The sequence below is a fragment of the Nerophis lumbriciformis genome, linkage group LG34 (assembly GCF_033978685.3).
Source record: "Nerophis lumbriciformis linkage group LG34, RoL_Nlum_v2.1, whole genome shotgun sequence".
NCBI lineage: Eukaryota > Metazoa > Chordata > Actinopteri > Syngnathiformes > Syngnathidae > Nerophis > Nerophis lumbriciformis.
Window position 1 is genome coordinate 12,156,160 of NC_084581.2, and position 26,572 is coordinate 12,182,731.

The following is a 26,572-nucleotide window of genomic DNA, read 5'->3' on the forward strand; positions in this document are numbered from 1 at the left end:
GACGTTTTTCAAAGACATTTTCATGCAAATTATTAATAAACATGCCCCTTTGAAGAAATACAGAGTGAAGGGACGAGAAAATCCCTGGTTTTCTCCAGAACTGGCAGACATTATTCATGAGCGTAATAAGGCAAGACAAAGTAATTCTGCCACAGAAATGTCATATTTTAGACAGCTTCGAAATCAATGCACTTCCCTTATCAAATCAGAATATTTTTGGTGTATCACCACTGAGAACCTCAACAACCCACAGAAATTTTGGAAAGTGATCAAATCTCTGACTGAATAAAAACACAGCAACTTTTCCCACATATGTACTTAATGAATCAGTGCCAATTTATGGTCGAACTAAAGTCTTGAATTGTTTTAACCAGCATTTTGTATCATCTGGTTCTCTTTTTGACTCAAAGGCGACAACTATAGGAAATCCTTGTACAGAATCTCCCATGTTTTCTGGAAATCCTTTTAATGTTGCTCCTTTTTACTTGTCTTGAAGTGCATAAAGCTCTAAAAACATTAGACCACGCCCTGAACCTGACTTGATTGAGCCCTATTTTTTAAAGCTGGCAGCTGATTTTATAGGAGAGCCACTTTCAGTTATTTTTAATCTGTCAGTTAAAAACAAAGACGTTCCATCAGAAGAGAGGTGATCCAGCAGTTATTTCTAATTATAGGTCAATATCAAATGTATGTGTCTTATCAAAAATTCTGGAATCTCTTGTTTGTGATCAGTTGAAAGAGTTCCTCTATTCAAATAAAATTATTTGTAAATATCAATCAGGCTTCAGTAAACCGCACAGCACTATCACTGCTACAATGAAGGTGGTAAATGACATCATTATTGTAGCGCTTGATGAAAAACAGTACTGTGCTTCACTTTTTATTGATCTCTCCAAAGCTGTTGACACTCTAGACCACGTTATTTTAAAACGTAGGCTGTTTCTCATTGGACTGTCAGAACATACGGTCGTTTGGTTTTGAAATTATTTAGAAAACAGGACCCAGTGTATTAAATACGAGGGCCTTTGTTCGGAATTTTTCACTGTTCATAAGGGAATGCCTCAGGGATCTGTTTTGGGGCCCCTCTTATTTATCTTGTACATCAATGATCTCGAACAACATTTCTCTGATGCTGATATGCATTTTTATGCTGACGATACAATTATTTATTGCTCTGGACCATCTCCTGAACAGGCTGTTAATTCCCTGCAGAAAGCTTTTGTTGATGTGCAGAATTCACTTATTGACTTAAAACTGGTTCTCAATGCTGACAAGACAACATTTTTCAAACATAAAAAGGTGCCTCAAACTTCCCCAGTAGTGTCCACTCTTGAAGGGAATATCATAGAAGTGACGCATGGATATAAATACCTTGGTGTTTTAATTGATGACTCTCTCACTTTTAAACCTTAAACTGGTGAAGAAACTAAAACTTAAATTGGGGTTTTACTTCCGTAATAAGAGATGTTTTTCTTTTGGTGTAAAAAAGTTCCTTGTCTAAGCCACATTTTTATCTGTGCTAGATTATGGTGATCTTTTTATATTTTTCAGATGGTCGACTCTGTTTACCATGCTTCTTTGAGGTTCATCATAAAATGCAGAGCCATGACACACCCCTGTGACTTGTACTCTCTGGTGGGATGGCTTCCTCTGTCCACTAGGAGACAGTGTCATTGGTACATTTTTATTTACAAGGCTCTTCTGGGACTATTGCCCGATTACATTTGTGCATTGATTGCACAAAGAAGTACGGACTCTTATGCTCTGAGATCCAACAATCAGCTGTTGCCCTCTGTCCCTTTTGCTCGCACTGAGCTGAGGAAAAAAGCTTTTGTCTATGCAGCTCCTTGTGCTTGAACATGTTACAAAGAGACTGGAAGCTGACTGAATTGTTATCCTTAAATGCTTTTCAATCAAAACTGAGAGCATTTGAAGCAGCCTCGGTTATCTGTAACTGTTTTACTTGATGTCCATCCTGTCATTTTAATGTGTAATGTGAATGTAATTTTATGAGTACGGTAACTTTGCTGCCTCTTGGCCAGGACTCCCTTGAAAAAGAGGATTTTAATCTCAATGGAATTTTTCCTGGTTAAATAAAGGTTAAATAAATAAATAAATAATGCTTTAAGTTTATCTTCTTTAAAAAAAAAAAAAAAACATTTTGTAGTAAATTTCAGACTATAAAACTACTTTTTTTCCCCCTCGCTTTGAACATTGCTCAATATTGCAGCTAATTTATGGATTTTCAGGGTTCACGAGCTTCACATGACTGCAATAAAGTCAGCCTCGTCACATCAGACCAATGAAATTGCTAAATGGGTCATGGTGGACCAAGTAAATCGTTTACATTACATCAGACGCACTCACACAATCGTTTAGTCAGCCTTATAGCGCACCTTATGGACTCACCCTCATCAGAGAAGAAACAACAAAATACACACGAAAAAGCCCCAAAGACGATCGACCCAACCATCAAAAAGGGAAACATCCACCAGATGGAACTGATATCCACCACCACTAACAGGCCCCGAAAGGCCCGTTTTGTTTTGTGTCAAAGAAGACGTCAGCAGAAGAGAAGGATGAAGACTTCTCCGGTATGCTAATGTCTGCCGTGCTACAGGCACTGTCTTTTGTTACATTTGTGAATGAACACAAGCGCCTGTGTACAGGCGACACAGGCAGCTGCCGAGGGCACAATCTGCTGGAGGCAGAATGGCAGAATCTACAGTAAAAGAAATATATATTAAAATTAAAAAAATACGTAAATACAAATGAATGAACACACTCTGCACATGTATTAGGTAAGTTTACTTTTAAATAAATAATAAAACTTCAATACTGGATTCAACGTCTTTAAATCAGGTAAGTATTTTTTTGTAAAAGACTTGTCAGGGTAAAACTTACCATTAGGCAAACACAAGCAGTTCCCTTTCGGCCCCCAAACGTCTCATACAAAGATGCATTATATCGTATTTATTTCTTTCTGTCTTAATTTGTGGGGGGCTGCAAAGTCTACTACTGCCCGGGGCGTCAAATGACCTAAAGCCGGGCCTGCTTGTGTAAATATTTCATGTTTCAAGTGTACACCCGCGGCCTATAGACTTGTGCGGCCAATATACGTACAAAATAAAATGTGTCTAAAAATTAGGTGGATGCGGCTTATATTGTGTCTTGTTAATTTAGTTAAAATTTAGTCAGTGTTCGTGTAATTCAGTTTCCGGCTGAACTTTTGGACCTGATTACCAGTTTAAAAAAAGATCATTTTGATGATGCAATGAGTCGTTAGTAAATGTCGCGCAAGCAAAAGGTAATTTAATGAGGAACCAGACTGACGAAAAAAAACTAAATTCTAGCAGGAACTTAGAAAACAACAGCACACCATGGCATACTATGAATAACGTCAGGGACGTTATTCAGAATTATGTCTTACATATGCTACTAAAATGCTTTCACATAAACAACTGAAAAAATATCTTACTCACAGTACTGAAACGCTCTTGTATACACTACTGAAACACTCTCACACAAACAACTGAATTCTTTTTCTCTTACACACGATACTGAAACGCTCTCACATACACAAGTGAAACTGTCTTGTACATACTACTGAAATGCTCTTATACACACTACTAAAACTAGAGCGCTTCATTCGCGTGTGTGAGAGAATCATTTTTCAATTGTTCATGTGAGAGCGTTTTAGTTGTTTATGTTACAGTGTTTCAGTAGTGTGTATGAGAGGATTTCAGTAGTGTGTATGAGGGGATTTCACTTAAATTGGAAGGCATTATAGCTAAAACGCAAGGTGTTTCAGTTAAACCGCAAGGCCTTCCGGTCAACAAAAAAGCCTGCCTCTTCTCAGCCATTTTGCTCGCGAACAATAATGTCTACCCGACTGCCGGCAAGTAGCCTAACCGAGACAGTAGCTCTGCTTCATAGTGTAATGGCTTCTGCGGAGAATATAAGAACATTGTCAAATGCGACAACAGTCGGGCAGCAGTCGAGTCTTGCACCTCCAAGACGCGACACTGTAGGTGGTCACATAGCGTCGCCTTTTCCCCTCCCGACAACAGCATGACGCTGCCCGGAGAGAGTGTGTACCGCGTCGGGGGGGGGCAGGGCCGGGGGGAGGGGTTAAGGGGGAGGAGTATATTTATAGCTAGAAGTCACTGAAATTCAAGTATTTCTTATATATATATATATATATATATATATATATATATATATAAATAAAATAAATACTTGACTTTCAGTGAATTCTAGCTATATATATATATATATATATATATATATATATATATATATATATATATATATATATATATATATATATATATATATATTATTATATATATACACATATAAATAAAATAAATACTTGAATTTCAGTGTTCATTTATTTACACATATACACACACACACTCCTCTACTCATTGTTGTATTTGAAAGTGCAATGCTTTGCAGCCAGTAGCACAGCCTTTGATGGAGCATATGTATGGGCGGTGTAATATTCTGGGTTGGAGTCAATAACCAGGCGAGGTGATGAAGTTACGTCTCTTTACTTCATACTTCAGAACTGACTCCCACACTTGCCGTCAGGGTGCGCAATACAACGTAAACCGTTGGCCTACCAAAAAGTAATCACAGAACACTATACCCAACATTCACCGGGAGATGGCAACAAACAACTTAGATCACTCTATTACAGGCAGCATCTGTGAAATTTAACTTGCAAGAAAGGAGTGAGTTTAGGGTTTAATTGTCCATCCTTGTTCAATTCTCTGTCACTCGTCGTCGCCATGACTGTCTCTTCTTTGTCTCCTTTTTGTTGTGTGTGCAGTTGTGCACTCGCCAAAAGCCATAGATGTTATAACGTGACTGGGCCGGCACGCTATTTGTATGAAGGCAAAGCGGACGTGACGACAGGCTGTCCTCACTCAGGTCCGCACGGACCTGGAGGGGGCGTGTCTTAAGTCCAACTGGAAATCGAGAGAAATTCGGGAGAATGGTTGTCCCGGGAGGTTTTCGGGAGAGGCACTGAAATTCGGGAGTCTCCCGGAAAATTCGGGAGGATTGGCAAGTATGCATAGTGGTGTACGTCAGCAACTAATCAAATCAACTGTTCTTCACCTGGTGCGTGAACACAAATCTTACAAGAGGTGTGAGTCAGTTTGAAGAAGCAGCAGCAGCACCACTGCAGGTAGCTAACTTATAAATGTAACATAACTGCTGTGAGAGGGCAGCTGCAGCTAAACATATTCATCCACTGAAATGTAACTAAAGTGTAATTTGGCCATAGTGGTGGTTGACTTGAACAGTGCCATGTTGCCATGTCTTAAAACTAACAATACTGACTGTTGTTAAATCATCTGTTATTCCTGCCCCACACTGAATCAGTAATACACTCCATATTACTGCTGTGATACAATCCTTTATCAGCATTTGAAGTAAAAGTCAAGTATTTGAGTAAACAATACTGATTATACATTGAAAAGTATGTATGCCCGCTTTTTTTATCTTAGCATAAAGGAATGGCTGTTCCATTTTTACATTTGTATCACTCAGAAACACCAGTCTTATTTCAAGGTGGCTGCTGAACTCTGACCTTTGCATTGACACCTCAGTTGACAATTGATGAGACATAAATGGAATTTCATTTAAACATCATAGATTTGTTGAAAATAAAATAAACATGGATCCTATTGATTATGAAAGATTGATTAATGACATTCCAGTCCAGCTTTTTCAGCTCTTTCAGTCTTCTCTACAAGATAAACAGATGGAGTAAGTTTCTCCAAGCTTAATGATAGCTGGAAGAAACTTATTGGATCATAAATGTAATAATAAACACATAAGGAAAACAAGTAATTCACATAGAACTTGTCCACCAAAAGGTGTTGCGTTCTGGAGAAACTCCTTTCCTCATTGACTGATAAGCGATTTTTCATCCCAAATGAAGAATCATGTCAACACATCACGGTCAACCTCGGTAAGAGTGTTAGCTTCTACCTAGCTAGCTAGCTAACAAGAGTGAGACGAATTTGTGTGAAAAATAAATACCTATCATTTTAGCCAAAGTCAGCCAGCTCAACTTTGTCTACACAAAGTGAAGTACGTTTTGAAGTTGCGTCAATTTGCAATGCCGTAGAAAAGACACTTTAACAAACGCACGCACGCACATACACACACATACAGACAGGCACCAATGCAAAGGTATCATAAGATTAAACATACAATCCATTAAATAGCCAACATTTTAAGAATTAATCAAATATAGAATTCTACACATTGAGTCTATAAGAGTACTAAAACTGCCAAGAGCACTACCTGGACACAAGCTGAGACTTGATCAACCCCAACTGGGTCACCTGGGGAAGGGGGTATCAAAGTTTATTTATATAGCCCTTAATCACAAGTGTCTCAGAGGGCTGCACAAGCCACAACGACAACCTCGGCTCAGATCCCACATTAGTCACAAGAAAAAACTCAACCCAATGGGATACAATGTGAAACCTTGGCGGGGACGGCAGATGTGGGGACCCCCCCACCCCTGGGCGACCGGTGCAATGGATGTCGAGTGGATCTAGTTAATAGTGTGAGAGTCCAGTCCATAGTCCCTGTTATCCCGGGGTACATCATTGATGATGTGTCCCCGGGCCATCTAGCTATTATTGAACAAATATACAGTACAGGCCAAAAGTTTGGACACACCTTCTCATTCAATGTGTTTTCTTTATTTTCATGACTATTTACATTGTAGATTGTCACTGAAGGCATCAAAACTATGAATGAACACATGTGGAGTTATGTACTTAACAAAAAAAGGTGAAATAACTGAAAACATGTTATGTATTCTAGTTTCTTCAAAATAGCCACCCTTTGCTCTGATTACTGCTTTGCACACTCTTAGCATTCTCTCAATGAGCTTCAAGCACACCTGTGAAGTGAAAACCATTTCAGGTGACTACCTCTTGAAGCTCATCGTGAGAATGCAAAGAGTGTGCAAAAAAGTAATCAAAGCAAAGGATGGCTATTTTGAAGAAAATAGAATATAAAACATGTTTTCAGTTATTTCACCTTTTTTTGTTAAGTACATAACTCCACGTGTTCATTCATAGTTTTGATGCCTTCAGTGACAATCTACAATGTAAATAGTCATGAAAATAAAGAAAACGCATTGAATGAGAAGGTGTGTCCAAACTTTTGGCCTGCACTGTATATTCAATCCCACTTGAACACACACAAAATTACCGAAAATTGGTACTGTTGAGTATCTGGAACTGGTACCATATTGACTAATGTGAACCCAGGTGTACGCCGCTGCAGTTGCAAGTTTCCAGTATTCCCTCGGCTTCTCCTCCGCCGGCAAAAGTCGTGTATCTTTTATTAGGCTGTTGGAATTGTCACACACATCAAAGTTCTTTTAAAAAGTGTCTTTCTTTTCGGAAAGTGGCACTGTGTTATTATCCCTCATGGTGCTCTTCATCACAACTTGCATCAAAGATGCACTTAGACAGCAGTAAAAGCTTTTTCCACGCTTTGCTTCAGCTTGGCAGGCGAAGACGAGGGGAGAGGAGGACGAGCGCGGATGACGGCAGATAAAGGAACAAAGCAGAGCGAGCAGGAGCGAACGAGGAGGCGGGATGAAGGTGAAGAGGGGAGGACGGAAGATAAAACACAGAGCAAGGAAAAGAGGTTGCTTTTGCTGTGTACGCTAATAGAACGTTGCGCCACCTGGCAAACAAACGTTGCCCGCCACCCACGTGACCGCCGCTGACATTTCCTTTATTACATTTTGTCACTTTTCTCCCATCATGCATTTTGAATGTTGCAGCTGCCAAACACTCACAGATGTGTCGGCAGCTGTGCTTCCATCCTGTTGTCACTCGCCGTGTGTGTTTGTTTGCTAGCTCAGGCCCGCTAATACTGCGCCACTCCATTCCATCGCACATAGCAGTTTTTAATATTTTGAGCCTCTCTTGTAGCTAAATAAGGTCAGCACTATGTTGGAAACAACCTAGTGTGATGAAGTGCATTGACTAAGAACCACAATAATAAACATATTGCTGCAGCATCAATTTAAAAGGGAGCAATATTGTTTTTCCGAAAGCAAAATTTGCAATGCATTTTTTTTTTTAAATCTCATTAAATAGCATACCAGGTGTGCCGATTGATGTGACGAACAGGAAAATAAATGGTTTCTCAGCCAATATTCTGGAACAAGCAAAAGAGCATACAGTAGTACTTTAATTTACAAGCTTACCGTATTTTACGGACTATAGAGCGCGCCGGATATGAGCCACACCCACTAAATTTTAGAAGAAAAAAATATTTTTATATATTTTAGCTACTCCGGACTATAAGCTGCAGATATACGAAATTAGTTATTTACACAGTAAGATTATTTAAATGTTTATTTTCGTATCTTAATGGTTTCCAAACTGTGTCTGTAACACGGCAGTAAAACAGCTGATAAAACAAAACAGAAGTCATCGTCATTAGCTGCGGAAGACAGCTCTCCAAACAGCTAAACAGACTCAATAACTTTACGGTGGCGTCTTGCTGAGTTTACTGAGGAATTTGTGAAACTGAAACAACACAAAAGGAATGCCATTGTAAGTTAATAATATTAACACAGACACTCGTAAACTTGTTTGCATATTAGCTAATGCTAACAACACTAGCGTCGTTACGTTACAATAACGTGCAGAAAAATGCACGAAAACACTCCTACAGACATCACACATGCAACGGTTTAGTAAACTTTAGTTATATTGTAAAACTCACAAATGTTGCATGGAGTGATGAATGAAGAATCCATAAGAGTAGAAACGCTATGGAAGGCTAGAAGGCTGAACGGCACTCCATTTGAAAAAAAAAAAAAAAAAAAAAAAAAGAACACTTCCGGTAAATGGAAGGACACTGCAGCTCCTGCAGTGAGCTAAATCGTCCTAAAGATGGCGCCATAGCACAAACAAACACCCTCTCAGAGTTTTTGCTTGTTTGTTTTTTTACAAAATTATTATATAATATCATATAATCTAGTTTCATTAGTTTCATAAGCCGTAAGATTCAATATTTAGGAAAAAAGTAGCAGCTTATTGTCCGGAATTTACGGTAATTGGTTCAAAACACTTGTATAACAAATCAACATCACCCAGTGAGATGAACTGAAGTCAATTTATTGGTGATTGCCTCCCCCCGGCCCTCAAAAACATCACAATTTTAACAAGTAGCATGCTTTTTAAAAATAAAAGCAAACTTTAAAATAAGAAATGTTTGATAAAGACAATAGGATAAAATGTACTACAGAAAACTACAGAAGTTTTATGAATTGATATAACAATAATGTACAGCATTCACTTTGGAGAGTGGACTTCAGTCCACTACTATCTACTTCCACCATCTTCTCCGTCAAACACACCATCAGCAGCTTCTCCATATTTTCATTGATAAACATCCGCTGTTTAGATATTATTCTAACATTCTTGGCTGGCGTTATTGACTCATATTGCTTCAGTATTGCGCAAAATGGAAGTACCACTCTCTAATTGTTCGCCAAGTTGGCGACATGCTCAATCATGTGTTTGATTATTTATTTTTTAACTCAATGATTGTCATTCACTTCTTCTCAACAATGTCCTTCAAACTCACCTTCTTTCTTCCCATGCTTGAAAAACATATTTGTGTCCATATAGCTATAAGTTAATGCAATGGAGTGAGACCTGATGTTTTGGGCGGATATTACGGGGTTCACTGTGGCATTTCCTACACCAACTAATGGCGGGGATGCTAGTAACTCAAATTATTGCTGGCAAATTAAAACATTACAAATAGCCGAGAGATAATATGTGTATGGTTTATTAGTCAGTGGACAAGAAAAATAAATAGCGGTAGATCAAATGACATCACAACAACTTTGTTGTTCATACTTTATTTAGTGATATAAGAGTTAGACGTCCAGTATAAAATAACTCAAACAACATCATTGATTTGTAAATTAGCAATTAAAAAAAATTCACTGTTTAATTTGCATAAACAGTAAACAGTCCAAGCAGTTTACTAAAATAGGAATCTTCTTGTATGTCTCTGATGATCATAATAACCACAAGTGTAATTTAAGCGCATTAACATTACCAACAACATCAAACAGCAGTGGGAAGTTGTAGTTATCTGTTAGAGCAGTGTTTTTCAACCACTGTGCCGCAGCACACTAGTGTGCCGTGAGATACAGTCTGGTGTGCCGTGGGAGATTATCTCATTTCACTTATTTGAGTTAAAAATATTTTTTGCAAACCAGTAATTATAGTCTGCAAATGATGTGTTGTTGTTGAGTGTCGGTGCTGTCTAGAGCTCGGCAGAGTAACCGTGTAATACTCTTCCATATCAGAAGGTAGCAGCCGGTAGCTAATTGCTTTGTAGAAGTCGAAAACAGCGGGAGGCAGCGTGCAGGTAAAAAGGTGTGTCTAATGCTTAAACCAAAAATAAACAAAAGGGGAGTGCCCCTAAGAAAAGGCATTGAAGCTTAGGGAAGGCTATGCAGAACGAAACTAAAACTGAACTGGCTACAAAGTAAACAAAAACAGAATGCTGGACAACAGCAAAGACTTACTGTGGAGTAAAGACGGCGTCCACAATGTACATCCAAACATGACATCAACAATGTCCCCACAAAGAAGAATAAAAACAACTGAAATATTCTTGATTGCTAAAACAAAGTAGATGCGGGAAATATCGCTCAAAGGAAGACATGAAACTGCTACAGGGAAATACCCCCCAAAAAAGAAAAAGCCACCAAAATAGGAGCGCAAGACAAGAACTAAAACACTACACACAGGAAAACAGCAAAAAACTCAAAATAAGTCACAGCGTGATGTGACAGGTCGTGACAGTACACCTCCTTTGAGACAAGAGCTATATTGATGCATGCTTGGTTATGGTTTAAAGTCATATCCAACAATTGCGACAACGACTTTTTACTGTCAACTGAGTTTAGTTTTTTAATGATTTCTGCTGGTGGTGTGCCTCCGCATTTTTTCTACGCAAAAAATGTGCCTTGGCTCAAAAAAGGTTGAAAAACACTGTGTTAGAGCAGACCTGGGAAAATTAAGGCCCGGGGGCAGCATGCAGCTCGTTAAGCTTTTCAATCTGGCCCGCCCGACATTCCCAAATAATTTTTTTAGATCTTTAAGATCGAAACTGTAACTGCCATTATGATGTGCAGTGATGTTTTCAAATTACCGTAAGTCTTGAACTATACAAAATATTTCAATGGTTGGAATCTGCGGTTTTGCATGATATACTAGTTACTATGGTAATCTAATTAATTATTATGTCCTGGGCATGACGTTAAAGTGCATCCGGCAGTGGAGGCTCCTCTATGGGGTCTTGGGGCACTAGGAGGTTAACCCCTTTACTACTGTTACCCTAGGTGGCCCTTGGCAAAGGCCTAGTACCTGACTGCCCCCTAGCCAGGGATACGGTGAAGACCTCAACGGCGGAGCAGGCGGAAGATGGCAGATTTAAGAACTACCACAATGGCTGCGATGGTGGAAGAAGGCTGCAGCAGAAAAGGGTCCCCAGTCGTCTCGGACTCCATGCCACTGGACCCTGACCCGATTCTGTCAAGGATCGTGTGGTGATTGTCTGTGCACCAGTCTCCCCACGTAAAACAAAGTCACGAACAGGCATCCTCCATAACGGGATACACTCCTACCAGGAGGATTGTCATACTCGTTCGAGTGACCGCCGATGATGATGGTGAATTAGGTATTATGGTAATCTAAGTCACAGCAGCTCAGACGAGGCACCAAGCAGTGTGGGAAGGGAGCGTTTCCACAGAGTGTTTCCAGAGCTGCCAGCCTGAAATGCGGGTGTCAGGGACAGACACGGAAGGAGATTTTTACAACAAAGTTCTAAAGCTTAGTGATATATCAGATATATCAGACAGTAGGTGTTTTTTTTTTTGCTCTTCGCGTTCATATTTCGCTGTTTTTGTTGCATTTTTGTTGCGTTTCGCTTGATTGTAAAATATGTTGATCGAGAGTGGGTGTGACGTTCATATGTTGTCAATATTCAGTGTTTTATCGGTCATAATTAATATTGTAAATCCCATATTCTTTATTTTAATGTACATCGTGGGTGTATCATTCAGTAAAAAAAAATTTAAATTCCATTCCATTTTTTAAGGCGGTTTGTCATAACGTTTTTAGCATTCAATCAGACACTATTGTGAAGTTTTATATTAGTGTCCCTAAAAATATATATACCGGCCCCCAGACACATTTTTTTCTCCGAGTCAAAATAATTGCCCAGGCCTGTGTTAGAGCCAGAGTTTGAAAGCTACTAGCTCTTCCATGTAGCATGTAGCATTCTCTTCTATTTACATTCCTACATAGTAAGACAAGCTGAAATGAACACAATCACCCCCTAGCGAACAAGAAGCACACTGTGTATGACCCAAAGTCTCATAAGCGATAGCACTTGGAAACTGGGACTTTACATGAAGGTGTAAAAATAGAAGAAACTGCATTATTTGAGAAATCAAACTAATTTAGTGCATGGAAACATACTCAGTGTTGTATGTTCTTGTTTTAAAAGGTTTAGTAATAGTGCTACATGATCACGCTCCAAGGCTCTCACAAAGTCTGCCGTAATTAGTGGTAGCAAACACCGTTGTTGTTGTTGTTGACGGAAGTAGTTGCTTTTTGTGCTACGTAAAATCAATGCAAGTAGGAAATAAGTTACAGTAATGCTTAAAATAAAAATACATTTAAAATGAAAGTATTAAATGTTATAATGAATGTGCCTGTTATTCAGCATGTACAGTACAGGCCAAAAGTTTGGACACACCTTCTCATTCAATGGGTTTTCTTTATTTTCATGACTATTTACATTGTAGATTGTCACTGAAGGCATCAAAACTATAAATGAACACATGTGGAGTTATGTACTTAACAAAAAAAGGTGAAATAACTGAAAACATGTTTTGTATTCTAGTTTCTTCAAAATAGCCACCCTTTGCTTTTATTACTTTTTTGCACACTCTTGGCATTCTCACGATGAGCTTCAAGAGGTAGTCACCTGAAATGGTTTTCACTTTGGGGCGGTATAGCTCGGTTGGTAGAGTGGCCGTGCCAGCAACTTGAGGGTTCCAGGTTCGATCCCCGCTTCCGCCATCCTAGTCACTGCCGTTATGTCCTTGGGCAAGACAATTTACCCACCTGCCCCCAGTGCCACCCACACTGGTTTAAATGTAACTTAGATATTGGGTTTCATTATGTAAAAGCACTTTGAGTCACTAGAGAAAAGCGCTATATAAATATACTTCACTTCACTTCACAGGTGTGCCTTATCAGGGTTGATTAGTGGAATGTCTTGCCTTATCAATGGGGTTGGGACCATCAGTTGTGTTGTGAATGAGAAGGTGTGTCCAAACTTTTGGCCTGTACTGCATATAAAACAGCGTTGGAGTTTTTTTATAAGCTAAATAGATTGTACTCCCATTACCTGTAATTTTAGACACCAAGCACTAGCAGTTTTTCATTTTTTAGAATGCACAGAAAAGAGAAAAATATGCGTTCCAGTCTCACATAAAGATTGTGAATGATAGGCAAAATTCCCCCCAAAAATGTTCCTTAAATAGGATTGGGTTTTCATCAAAAGTGTCATATACTGTCTCGGTTATCGTACAGTCAAACATTGTACGCAACAAACTAGTCCTTTCAATGCTTTGTTCAAAAAGCTCAGCATATATTGACTTACATTGGGTTGTGTTTAGCATCTTTAAGAAACTCACAAGGCGTGAGCTGACATCTTCCCTCCATGGCGATCTAATTCAGTCGGAGGTTAATTATTGACTCTGACGGGTTTACCTTGCACCCTCCAGAACCCCGCCACCCTCCCCATGTGTGTATTGATGCGTGTTAAAACAACACTAAACGAGGCTGCCAGTCACCACTTAAGTATTTTAAAGATCGGTAGGTCGCTCGTTTACACACGCCACTCACTCAGCTGTGTTCGACTGGGTCCACTCAGTTTAAAAAAACACTCATAGTACTTTTCTTGCAGCCTAGAACAGTGTAACATAGACTTTCGGTCAGTAGACATCCTCTGAGGCTCAACTATCTTAAACATGACTGTTGTAAACTACTACTCCAGGCCTGACGTGGAGTAGTAGTGCACATGATAAAAGTGGGTGAAATAGTGGCTCCAAAATTGCTCTAAAAATTGTGAAGGCATATTAAAGTTCAGTTTCAGTTCATTTCGAACATGCATACAAGACAATGTAATTTATCACATATTTCCAGTTGTTTCATTACAGTATTTCCGAAAAGGAGTAGGAAGAAGCAGAGTATATTTAATCCTACCCCTTTTCATACCATAGCAATTTTATCCAATTTCCTTGCTCTCTGTAACATAACAGTGAACAAATAAATAATACATAGAGATGTCCGATAATGGCTTTTTTGCCGATATCCGATATTCCGATATTGTCCAACTCTTAATTACCGATTTCGATATCAACCGATACTGATATATACGGTCGTGGAATTAACACATTATTATGCCTAATTTTGTTGTGATGCCCTGATGGATGCATTAAACAATGTAACAAGGTTTTCCAAAATAAGAAAACAACTTCAACTTAAATTATGGAAAAAAAAGTGCCAACATGGCACTGCCATATTTATTATTGAAGTCACAAAGTGCTTTTTTTTTTTTAACATGCCTCAAAACAGTTGCTTGGAATTTGGGATATGCTCTCCCTGAGATAATCCTAATACCCACTACAACTATGGGAAATACTATACTTTGACTTTCACAAAGTGCATTATTCTTTTTTTTTTTTTAAACATGCCTCAAAACAACAGCTACAAAAACAATGAAGGCACACAGCTTCAGTCCAGAGTATACTAGAGTAATAAAGTAAACAATAACATAGTCCTCCTTTAGTGCAAGACTGCCTGGCATACTGTATAAAAGGAGATTATAAACTGGGCTCAGTCTGCCCTGCTCTAACGTATTTGTATGAGTAACACAAATGTGCTGCAAGCTAGTGGTGAGTGCTTGAAGTGGCCTACCAGTCAGCCAGAGCTTCTGAAATGCTGCGTTGAGACAGGGCATCTCCGTTCACTGCAAGCTGCAAAGTTTGCGCCATGCAGGGCCGACTAGCTATACTAAACTCCACCGTAGCTTTTGCCATACTGCGTGCGTTGTCCCTGACCACAACGTGGGCTTTCGCCCTGGGGTGTTTTTTGTTGTATTTCTGTTTGCAAGCTGCAAAGTGTGCGCCATGCAGGGCAGACTATCCACACCAAACTCCACAGTCGTGTGTTGTCCCTGACCACAAGGTGAGCTTTCACCCCAGGGTGGTTTTTGTTGTATTTTTGTTTGTTCTGTCTTTAAGCGACAACTGTGTGGTACTATTTTTTTTCGGTGTTTGCTTTTCATCCATCTTCCGCTTGTATTCATCGTGTATCTCCTTATGATTCTTGAAGAGGTGGGAGATCAAATTGCTCGTATTAAAGGAAGACGTCTTGGTTTCTCCTCGCATAATCAAATTTTTGCAGTCATTGCAAATTGCCAGTTTTTTATCCGTCAGACACACTTTAAAATAATCCCAAACCATAGACATGGTGTCGTTAGTCAGTCATCGAGCTTGTTAGCCACGGCTAAAGCACCGGCAACAACACACTCTTGATGTTGTTATGCTTTGCTCGCGGCGGTTTGATGAGGTCATCAAGCGTCGCCAGTAAACCTCTCGTGATGCAGTCGTCAACTCCTGTGTTGTGTGTGGGGAGAGGAGAGAGGGGAAAGGGGAGGGGCTGCTGACTGGGTTTATATCCGTGTTTTACCGGATATGTACCGCTCCGTACAACAGCCTTTTAAAAAGTCATTAATTTTACTTTTTGAAACCAATACCGATTATTTCCGATATCACATTTTAAAGCATTTATCGGCCGATAATCTCTAATAATAAATAAATAATATACCATAGTAAGCAAACAAATATTAAATACATAAATAATCTTTGTCTCAATAAAAAAAAAGGGGAAAAAAAGGGTTCAAAATGTTCATCATAATTCTTCTTCTGTGTACTTTGTGAACACTTGTTGTCACACCGCGGTGTGGGATGTCTTGTCTTGGTTTTTTCTGTCATGTGAATTTCATGTTTTAGTTTGAAAAGTAACTTTCCTCTCGTTTCAGGTCACTTGCCTTTCCTTTTGTATCATCAGTCTGACGTCATCCCTGATCCCTGATTGTTTCCACCTGTTCCCCATTACCCCCCATGTGTTTTATAAGCCCACGCCTCCCTTTGTTCTGTGCCAGAATGTCTCGTTGTCACGTGCATCATGCCCAAGCCTTGTCTTGTCTTGCTTTGAGTATCCTGATCCTTAATTCCCTTGTTGGTATTTTGAGTTTCATTTTCTCTTCCTAAGCAGAGTGATTTTTGGTAGGGATGTCCGATAATGGCGTTTTGCCGATATCCGATATTCCGATATTGTCCAACTCTTTAATTACCGATACCGATATCAACCGATACCGATATCAACCGATATATACAGTCGTGGAATTAACACATTATTATGCCTAATTTGGACAACCAGGTATGGTGAAGATAAGGTACTTTTAAAAAAATAATTATAAAATAAGATAAATAAATTAAAAACATTTTCTTGAATAAAAAAGAAAGTAAAACTATATAAAAACAGTTACATAGAAACTAGTAATTGATGAAAATGAGTAAAATTAACTGTTAAAGGTTAGTACTACTAGTGGACCAGCAGCACGCACAATCATGTGTGCTTACGGACTGTATCCCTTGCAGACTGTATTGATATATATTGATATATAATGTAGGAACCAGAATATTAATAACAGAAAGAAACAACCCTTTTGTGTGAATGAGTGTGAATGGGGGAGGGACGTTTTTTGGGTTGGTGCAGTAATTGTAAATGTATCTTGTGTAGTTTATGTTGATTTAATTTAAAAAAACAAAAAACGATACCGATAAAAAAAAAAAAAACGATACCGACAATTTCTGATATTACATTTTAACGCATATATCGGACATCTCTAATTTTTGGTTATATAGTTTTGCAGTCGAAGTGGTGAGTTTCAGTTTATTCTTACAGTTATTCTTTTTCCTCAATTTGTGAGTGAAATTTTGTTAACTATTTTTCTAGATCAGAAACAGTGAAGACGTTTTATAGCCCATTGTTTCTCCCTCCTTTTGGAGCGTTTTTTGTTATTGATAAATTTCATAGTTATATTCCGCGCTAAGTATAGTTTGTGAATGATATTATTTGTTTCCTCCTTTCGGAGTGATTTTCGGTTGTTCCCTTTTTGTGGAAGCTTTTCGCCTAATTGTCAGATTATAGCCGATGTTGTCCTGCCCTGACTCCAGAGGTGAAAAGTAACATTCAAAATAAAAGCCTGCCGGATTGTTCTCCACTCTGCATCTGAGTCCTATTTTTGATCAAGTCCTGACACTTGTAGTTTGAACAGTCTTTTAAACTGAATCATATCAGTGCTTTGTTTGATTTCTTTGGTTAATCCATTCCATAATTTAATTCCACATACAGATATGCTAAAGGTTTTAAGTGTGTTAAGGAATATTAATGGACCGCACACCTAAACAATTGTATTTCTAACTGCCTTTTAAAATTGTCCGTGTAAGGTGCATCATAAGCTCATAAGGGAATCTCACTAACAAAATAATTAGTCAACTAAATTACAGCTTTCTTAACTTACAAACTAACCCAAAAACAAATACAATCAAAACTTCTGTGAGGTAATGATTTCACAGTTATTATTATTACACAGAACTTTTTTCTCCCAAATACTATCCGCCCATCATTAAAAGGGGGTTTACACATCAGCCCAAGACATACCTATCAATTTTTCCCTAAACAACTACCTTATTTACTGTCGCCCTCTCGTTTGAATAGTTTCAATCTCACTGAAGATGTGTCTATTGACAATAAAATATGTTTGTCTATTCTGTTATATTTCCCATATTTTTCCTTTCATCAATAAAGAAAAATCCTTCCCAGTACTGCCGATACAGCGCAGCAATCTGCAAGGGTGATTGTGCAGGAGCCACACAGGAGTTTTCTTTATTTAACCCTTCCTGTGAATATTCTCATTCATTCTGGTCAATGGATTCCCAGTGCATAGCAACAGAACTGGTCAGATGGTCTTAGAAGACGTTTCATCTCTCATGCTCACAAGCTTAGATTGGACACATCTTATATGAGCGCATACTGCCAGATCCAAAGTATTGATCTTCTACAGGAGGGGGCTTGCCCAGACAAGAATGGTTTAGCTCTATCGTGGTGCAAAACAAAAGCTGTTAAGACGCAAAGAGTAGACACCTTTGCACGCAAAATAAGTCATTATGATGGACTCACCCTTGTTACAATTCCATTCAATTGTATCAATAGTATAGGGGGCAGGGATTTGCTAAATTATTGAATCTCTTACAAAGGGTTGAAATGAGAGCTCATTTTCTCATATTTTCAAATGAAAATGTTGGCAGGTAGATGCATTCTGAAGGCATTGTTGTCTATCTGAGTGCTGTGCAACTTGTTTATATTCCCATGTTCCTATCGATAACCTCCATCTCACCCGTTGATGATGGACAGTCGACATCATTCCCATAAAAGGCTGAGTTCACTGTTTTCTTGTAATGTTTGCCTCAAAAGCACAACATGAATAATAAAAAACAAACCACCAAAAACTCCAAAGACCACCGAATGTGAAAATCCAAAGAAGCTGTCAGGCCAGAGGATGGAAAATGGAACGTTGTGCTGATTTTCTTTAGTGAAGGAGCCCCTTAAGCTCACTCTGTTCATTCTGCTTATCGCAACTTCACGCTTTTATTTACTGTGAAACAGCTTTTATGAATCACGTCTGAAACCAAAGCGGCTTATTTTTATGTCTGCTGTATTTTTTAATTAAATTTAATTTGGGATGTTACCAGGAAACTTTTTTCTTTGGCAAAAAGTAGTAGGAAAATGAAAATAATGTATGCGAAACGGTCTGCGGTTGTTGTGTAGCTCTCTTATGCTAAAATATGCACAGGATGACAAAAAGCTCTCTCAGTGAGTGCAATCAGCTTAAAAATGTCACAATATCTTTCTCCTTTCTCCTCTCCACATCACAACTTTTTTTTTTTTTTGCTCCCGAGGTCTCTCCTCTTGCTCTTGCACAAACAAACAGCACTCATCTATCCACTGTCGTTACAAGCGTGAACCTCAGACACAAGAAGTCTCGACTCACTTCATTGAATTACAAACAAAGTCGGCCGGCATGCAAACGCCGGTTAAGCCGTCCTGTATCACCAAATCAGTAACATTGTGGCTTAGTGAAGAGTATCAAATACCAATCAGTGGATTTACTCTACACTGTCCAAGTGACCCAATTACCCTCAAACATAAATCATGCTTGATGATTTGGGGTTGAAAACCTGATATGAATGCAATATCTTTGCAAACTGGATGTCATTGAAATATGGCAATAATCAACATTTCCTTCCTCACTCTAAACAAAAGGGAACATTTGGAAGTACCTACAGACAATAAAATATGATGTAAATGTAATACATTAGCCGTTCATAGACCCTGACATCATCAAACAATACCAAGGTTACCTGCCTTCCGAATCAATGGCGGGAAGAGTCAGTCCAGATCAAACAAACAATTTACAGATTTAATATACTGTTTGGTTTTTACCTGATTTCGTCACTTCTGTTTGTAATAATAATAATAATAATAACTGGGATTTATATAGCGCTTTTCTAAGTACCCAAAGTCGCTTTACATGTTTGTGTACTCGTGTAATTACTGAACTGTGTGTTCTGGGCATGTGCACATTAGGTTACGGACTGAATTTGGTATCTTATAGGTGCCAACCGAATTCTGTCAGGACTAACTAGTACCGACTCAGGTAAAATAAAACGGTACTATATTTTGATACCATTGTTGCACGTGACGTAGGGCTGCACAATTAATCAAATTTTAATCGTGATCACGATTTTGGCAGCTACGTTTAATGAGGGTGATCGTCGGCAATATTATCATTTAAAAAACAGGCTCCGCAGCATTTTAAATCAGCCAACCACCAGGGGGCGACCGATACAGTAGATGTGAGAGCGAGTAGGAGTGAGTAACAACAGAGGTTGAAGGTAGATTAGCTCGTAGCTCCCGAAAATATAAGAAAAATAAATATATTATTACATCAGGGTGGTCCCCTCTCACAGACTTACCCACAGGGTACCAACAGGCCTCGCATTTAAACCCCGGAACACCAAAGCATGCCTTGCCATTCTCTATGCACACACGCTCGTTTCCAGAAATGCTCCCGCGCGAATGAACCGACAACAAACGACTTGCACGGCAAAGCTGCGTTGGTGTGCACGTCCAAACAAATTATCAAGTTGTGGAGACACGTTAAGCATTAACAACACTTCCCTTCTTTTATCAACCGCCATCGTTTGCCCTCGCTGTAAAGCTGGTTGCTCACAGAGCGGGCCGCCCATCACCGGCGCATAGCCCCGACGAACAGCTACAAAAGCGGGGGTGCACAAAATACAGATGACGGTAACATCAACCGTGCACCGAGGGACCCCGTATCCATGCACCTCTCAAAGACACACCAAAAAACGTACGTAATAACATTTTATTTGGCCAGAGACATATATCCTATTTTAGTTAGCCCTGTCTTTTGTACATTTTAATTTTATTATTAATAAACTTTTGTAATAGTTTCATTTTGAAATGAAAGCCAAGTTCACATGTTTGTGTAAAATAGAAAGTGCAATAAAATATGTTTTAATTCACTGTAAATAATCATGATTAATAATTGTGATTTCAATATTGATGAAAATAATCATGATTATTATTTTGTCCATAATCGTGCAGCCATCTCGGCACGAGCTCCAGCACTTTGGCATCTAAACAGTGAACTGTGTCTAATGTTGCAATTTTACGAGCATGCCTGGTAGAAAGCTCTCAAAAGTAAAGCTCCACTTTTCAAAGTGCGCTAGCTCGATGCTAATTTCATTGGATTTTCCATATACATGCTACTGATAAGCATTAGCAATTTTACATGGCGAATACAACACCTTTAAATTTGGTAATAAAAACTACAACTAAGATGCATGTTACAATCAAACAGCTGTTGTGTAATAAGTACAATACTTACAATGTAAACACTTTGTAGAAATCAACAAAATACACGACTGGCATATTCAACTTAATGGCAAAGACTACTTCCTGCCTATGGCAACACACCTAGGACAAACTGTAATGATTAATTAGAAATGACACTCAGTGTAAGAAAATAAAAAATAACATTTGGACAGAAATGTTATCTTTAAATGGCAAATGTTACATGAACACAGACAAAAATGCGAAAAACTGATAATGTTGAGTACCCTATGAATTCAAATGTAAAAGGTCAACCTCCCTATGTGCTTGTGTTGTGCCTTAATTCGGTTTAGAGCAACAAAGGTTTGTCTTACTTTGAGTAGTCTTCATTGTCCCGATCGCAGCGCGAGTCCTTGTGCTTCTCCCAGTCCTTGCCGTGTTTACACGTGGTCAACAGGATAATATCTTCCCCGTTGTGGACGTGATACAAAGCGTTCCTCGTCTCAGAGCCGATTCCCGTCAAGTAGCGCTTCCCTTTAAAAACCAGCAGATAGCGCCTGGAGGAAGGTGCATTGTGGGCCACCGTGGGATCTGCGCCGCCCGCTTTGAGCGGGTGGTCTTTAGAGAACAAGGGGATGGAAATATCAAAGTTGGGTCGGAAGTTGGCCATGTCTGCGCTGGCCTTGGCCAGCATTGCCTGGCCCACTTCAAAGCCCAAATCCTCCGTGTAGTCCGGCCAGGTGCCGGAGTAGAGGTTAAATATAAGGTGGTTCCTGCCATCTTTCCATGTTGGTAGGCTTTGGATACGCATCCTCGCGTTTTGGACATACTGAGCCGACAGACGGTCCCTGTCCAAAGTGTCTACGGCAAGAATAAACAGGCAGGCCTTCAGGGGGTCCGTGGTGTGGAAGCGTGACTCCTCGATGGAAGAGAGGATCTTGCGGTACGTGGCAGAGATCTCGTCCCCCCTTTGTAAAGGGTAAATGTAGACTCCAAAGTCCGGCTGGCAACGGGCGAAGTCAAAACAAGTTTCCATGCGGCAGCGCCGGTTTTTGTAGAGGTTGTCTTGGATCGAGCGTCGTTCTCTGGGTGAGCTGTGCTGGTGGTGGACTTGGGGACTATCCTCCTGCAACCATAGCAGAAAACAACTTCAAGGATTTGCTTTTGATACCTGCTTCCTACAGTCACCTGTACGATCTTTTATGACAACCCATTCTAAACACACATGCGTTATTATCACAGACTTGTTACGTAGCTTCCACTCTTTGGTATGACTTTATGCAGGATTTTAGCGTGAAAACCTTTTCTATTCTAGTTCAATGCCATTTGATTGGTTTGGTCTTCCAAACCAACACTAAATTCAAAGCTTGCAATTTACAGTATCATTAGTAATATAACGACCATGCATGATATTTCTGGCCTTGCAGGTTATGACTTTTAGTGCCTTTTGCTACCTCCTGCTCCCCTCCCTCCAGGTATGGTCCTAGCAGCTGGGTCAACTCGGGCCAGTGCCTGGGCTGCCGGTACGGGGGCCCGGGAGGGTACACCTCTTGGGTCTGATACTGCTGATAATAGTCGGGATACTGGGGCAACTGCTGGCGCCGAAACCGCTGATGCTGCTGTTGCTGCTGCTCGAAGTCGGCGATTTGCAGAGCCCACTGGCAGACGAGGAAAAGAAGAGCGACACCCACAGACACGAGCAGGTACCGCTTCTTGGCCTGCATGTGTGCTGTGGGGGGGAGGAGAAGGAGATGGAGGGTAGGGTGGTCGGGAGGAGAAGCAATGGTATAAAAACCGGAGGAGGACTGAAGTGTGGGATGGAGAAGGAATGATGCGGAGAGGGGGGTCCACTCAGGTCAGGGGTGTCCCACAGGGAATCCTATCCAAAGTGCAGCATTTTGGGATTTAGAGTAACTGGAAAGAAATGTACACATCAATAGAAAAATGGATGAAAATGTTCCCACAAAAGCTGACAAATACTTGCTGAAATAGTTCCAGGTCACGCAAAATAATAATACAAATATTGACTAGAAATTATCAGAAATATTTTATTACAAATATTGACTAGAAATTATCAGAAATATTTTATTGCACTTTGTGTATTATTGTAGTTGTAGTCCATACTACAGACAGATATCTAAATACTTTATTTAGCAATGCGAAAGGGTTCAAATATTAGTAACTGCCCTCAGTTAGTATAACACAATTTATAACAATTATCACTTTTTAAGTGTCAAGGAATTGCATTATTTACATTGTAAAAGCAACATTGTATAGATAACACCCGTCAAAACATCACTTTATCATATACAAGTATATGTTTTATCATTTCTGCAAGATGTTTAAAATTGTCTTAAATACTTCAAACTCTTGTAAAAGTTTAAGGCCATAAAAAGACACTAGAATAATTGAATTCCTCTACATTGTTGCCATACTTTACATTTATTCTGCACGTGTTAATGTTAAAAATGTGCAGAAGTAGCAAGTAACGTGTTTAAAATTGAATAATAATTCTAAAGTCCTATTCAGCAATCACTATAAAGATACCATTGAATCATATGTCAGTGTTAAATAAAAGGTCAACAGTGCCTACCTGTTTACTAAAGGAACACCTGTGGTCCCCAGGAATGCTTGTGCTGGATGCTGGATGCTCTGCCCTCCAGCCTCCAACCGCCCCGGTGTGGATGCACACATCACATCACACATCCTCTTAATGAAGCCGCAATTAATGAGCACACACACCCTCATTCACTCACACACACTCAGCGAAGCAATGAGGCGCCGGCACCCCTCCATGTGTTGCTCCCAAAACTTTCCAAAAAAAAAAAACGGTGTTATTGTTATTTTTTTTTATATCCGTGCAAGATAGAAAACGGCAAGACTCGTTGCTCGTCCTCACTGCGCGCGCCTCCTCCGCGCTCGCTCGCATCATCCGTGCAGACGCGGCGGTCCGAAGACGTGCGTCCATCTCAAGCGAATCCGAAAGGAATATTCACTTGGGCTGAGTCCTTGAACGCAGCATCCTCACCCTCCGTGTGCGTGAGCCCTGCGCGCACGCAATCCAATTTACAAGATTCAGTTCACAGTTCCGGTGACAGACAGACCCGCGCGCACACACGAACACACACACACACACACACACACACACACACACACACACGAACACACACACACACACACACACACACACACATACACACACACACTCGTCTTTCGGATCAGAGAAGCGCACATCCCCTCCTGCATGATCCAGATGTGCAACTTTTCATCCATTTCAAGTCATTGCCAGTCGTTTATTCCTTCGTACTGAACTTCTTTAACAAATGTGCCAATTTAAGGGACGTCTGACTGACGTGATAGTGACATCATCGCTGACTTCTGCAATATTCTGGACGAGTTAAATTGCCTGCAAGGCAACTTTGCGTGTTAATAATGAAGCCGATTCGTAGACAAAGTGTATGTCATTTAGAATATTTGCTCAGATTGCACATTAGCGAGACTTTTCCGGAGACGGTGCGGTTGTTGCCACTTCTCCTAAAAAGATACGTCAGCCTTTATTTACAGAGTTATTCCTAGAAGTCCTGATTGCACTATCCGGACCATCTTGATCACTTCATCAATATTCCCGTCCGAGCTGATCGGAATTATTCGCCTTGTGATTTAATTAGAACACATTACCTCGTAAATTAAGAGGGGAAGTTTTAATGATGCCGCGCAGGTACATCAGGTGTGAAACACCGCCATCTGGTGGCCACTTTAAGACTAAGATCAGTTTATTTCAAAGAGGACAATGCCCGCCCATCCATCCATCCATCCATTTTCTACCGCTTGTCCCTTTTGGGGTCGCGGGGGGGTGCTGGAGCCTATCTGAGCTGCATTCGGGCGGAAGGCGGGTACACCCTGGACAAGTCGCGACCTCATCACAGGGCCAACACAGATAGACAGACAACATTCACACTCACATTCACACACTAGGGCCAATTTAGTATTGCCAAGAATACAATTTCATAAAAACACATGACTACACATGGATAAAAAAAGCCAGAATTAGCCAGAAGGCTACTTTTTATCTGTAGTCTCCTGGCCATGATGTAAAAAAAAGGCAGTAAAATTACAAATTAAAAGAAAGAGAGAAAAAGAAAAAAGCCCACAATACATATATCCATCCATCCATTTCTACCGCTTATTCCCTTCGGGGTCGCAGTGGGCGCTGGAGCCTATCTCAGCTACAATTGGGCGGAGGGCGGGGTACACCCTGGACAAGTCGCCACTTCATCACAGGGCCAACACAGATAGACAGACAACATTCACACTCACATTCACACACTAGGGCCAATTTAGTGTTGCCAATCAACCTATCCCCAGGTGCATGTCTTTGGAGGTGGGAGGAAGCCGGAGTACCCGGAGGGAACCCACGCAGTCACGGGGAGAACATGCAAACTCCACACAGAAAGATCCCGAGGCCGGGATTGAACTCACGACTACTCAGGACCTTCGTATTGAGGCAGACGCACTAACCTCTCTTCCACTGTGCTGCCACAATACATATATACGATATGATAAAAAATAAAATACAACATCGCAACATAACATTTATCTTAGCATCAAAACAGGGTCATCTTTTCGTGCTGGCAGCTGTAGGCGTTAATAAGCCACATTTTAATTTTTTTTGTAAAGGCCTTGTATATGTTGTGACCAGTTTAACCTCCTCAGGTACGGAGTTCCACACATTTGCACTCCTTACTGACCAGGCTTACTTACTGAAAGTGCTCCTGCGCAGAGGAATATAACAGTCACCTCTGACAGAGCCTCGAGTGACACGCTCACGGCTGTTTCTTTGGCTGATGAACTCTGCCAGGGGATCTGGAGCCAATTCATGCAGGACTTTATAGGTCACTTTTAGGTCTGCAAATGTGTGAAGACTGTCCCAGTTTAAAATACTGTATTTTTTTAGAATGGCACAGAATGATAGTGCCTAGGGTTTTTTTTAGCCATAACCTTAGTTGCTTGTTTGTACAAGATTTCCAATGGTTTTTTTTTTTTTTAAACTCTGACCAGCCTGAGACCAGCTGGTAAGGCAAGTTGGTGGCTGAAAATCATCGAATGCAAATACAATTTTGCAGCTTCAGTTGACATTTCATTTCGAATTGCACGAAAAATTTGCGAGATAAAACTTGATTATTTTACACAATTTGCCAATATGGGCTTTAAAGGAAAGCTCAGAATCTATTATTAACCCAATATATTTATATTGGCTGACAATTTCTATTCTTTCTCCATTAATATGTACAGTATGTCGGGGTCAGATGATACTTTTGTTTAAGTAACATACATGTCGACAGTTTTAGGAAGGGTTAGCTGCAGACAGCACTCCTGCAACCAAGTTGTAACACAGGACATTGTTTTAGTGAGTTTAGCAG

At 39.9% G+C, this 26,572-nt stretch overlaps 1 protein-coding gene across 3 annotated transcripts in view; it reads right to left on the reverse strand.

Moving 5' to 3' along the window:
- Nucleotides 1-24,137, reverse strand: part of LOC133576500 (exostosin-1) — a 331,236-nt gene extending 307,099 nt beyond the window's left edge. For 2 of the 3 annotated variants that reach the window (XM_061929780.1, XM_061929779.1), the window contains exons 1-3: nt 23,746-24,137; nt 22,607-23,066; nt 21,527-22,278 (exon numbers count right to left, since the gene is read on the reverse strand). In XM_061929780.1, the coding sequence (XP_061785764.1) occupies nt 21,527-22,278; nt 22,607-22,876 (1,022 nt within the window). In that variant the 5' untranslated portion in view covers nt 22,877-23,066; nt 23,746-24,137. The remainder of the gene's footprint in view (nt 1-21,526; nt 22,279-22,606; nt 23,067-23,745) is intronic. The other variant, XM_061929781.1, reaches the window with a different exon arrangement.
- Nucleotides 24,138-26,572: the final 2,435 nt, after the last annotated feature.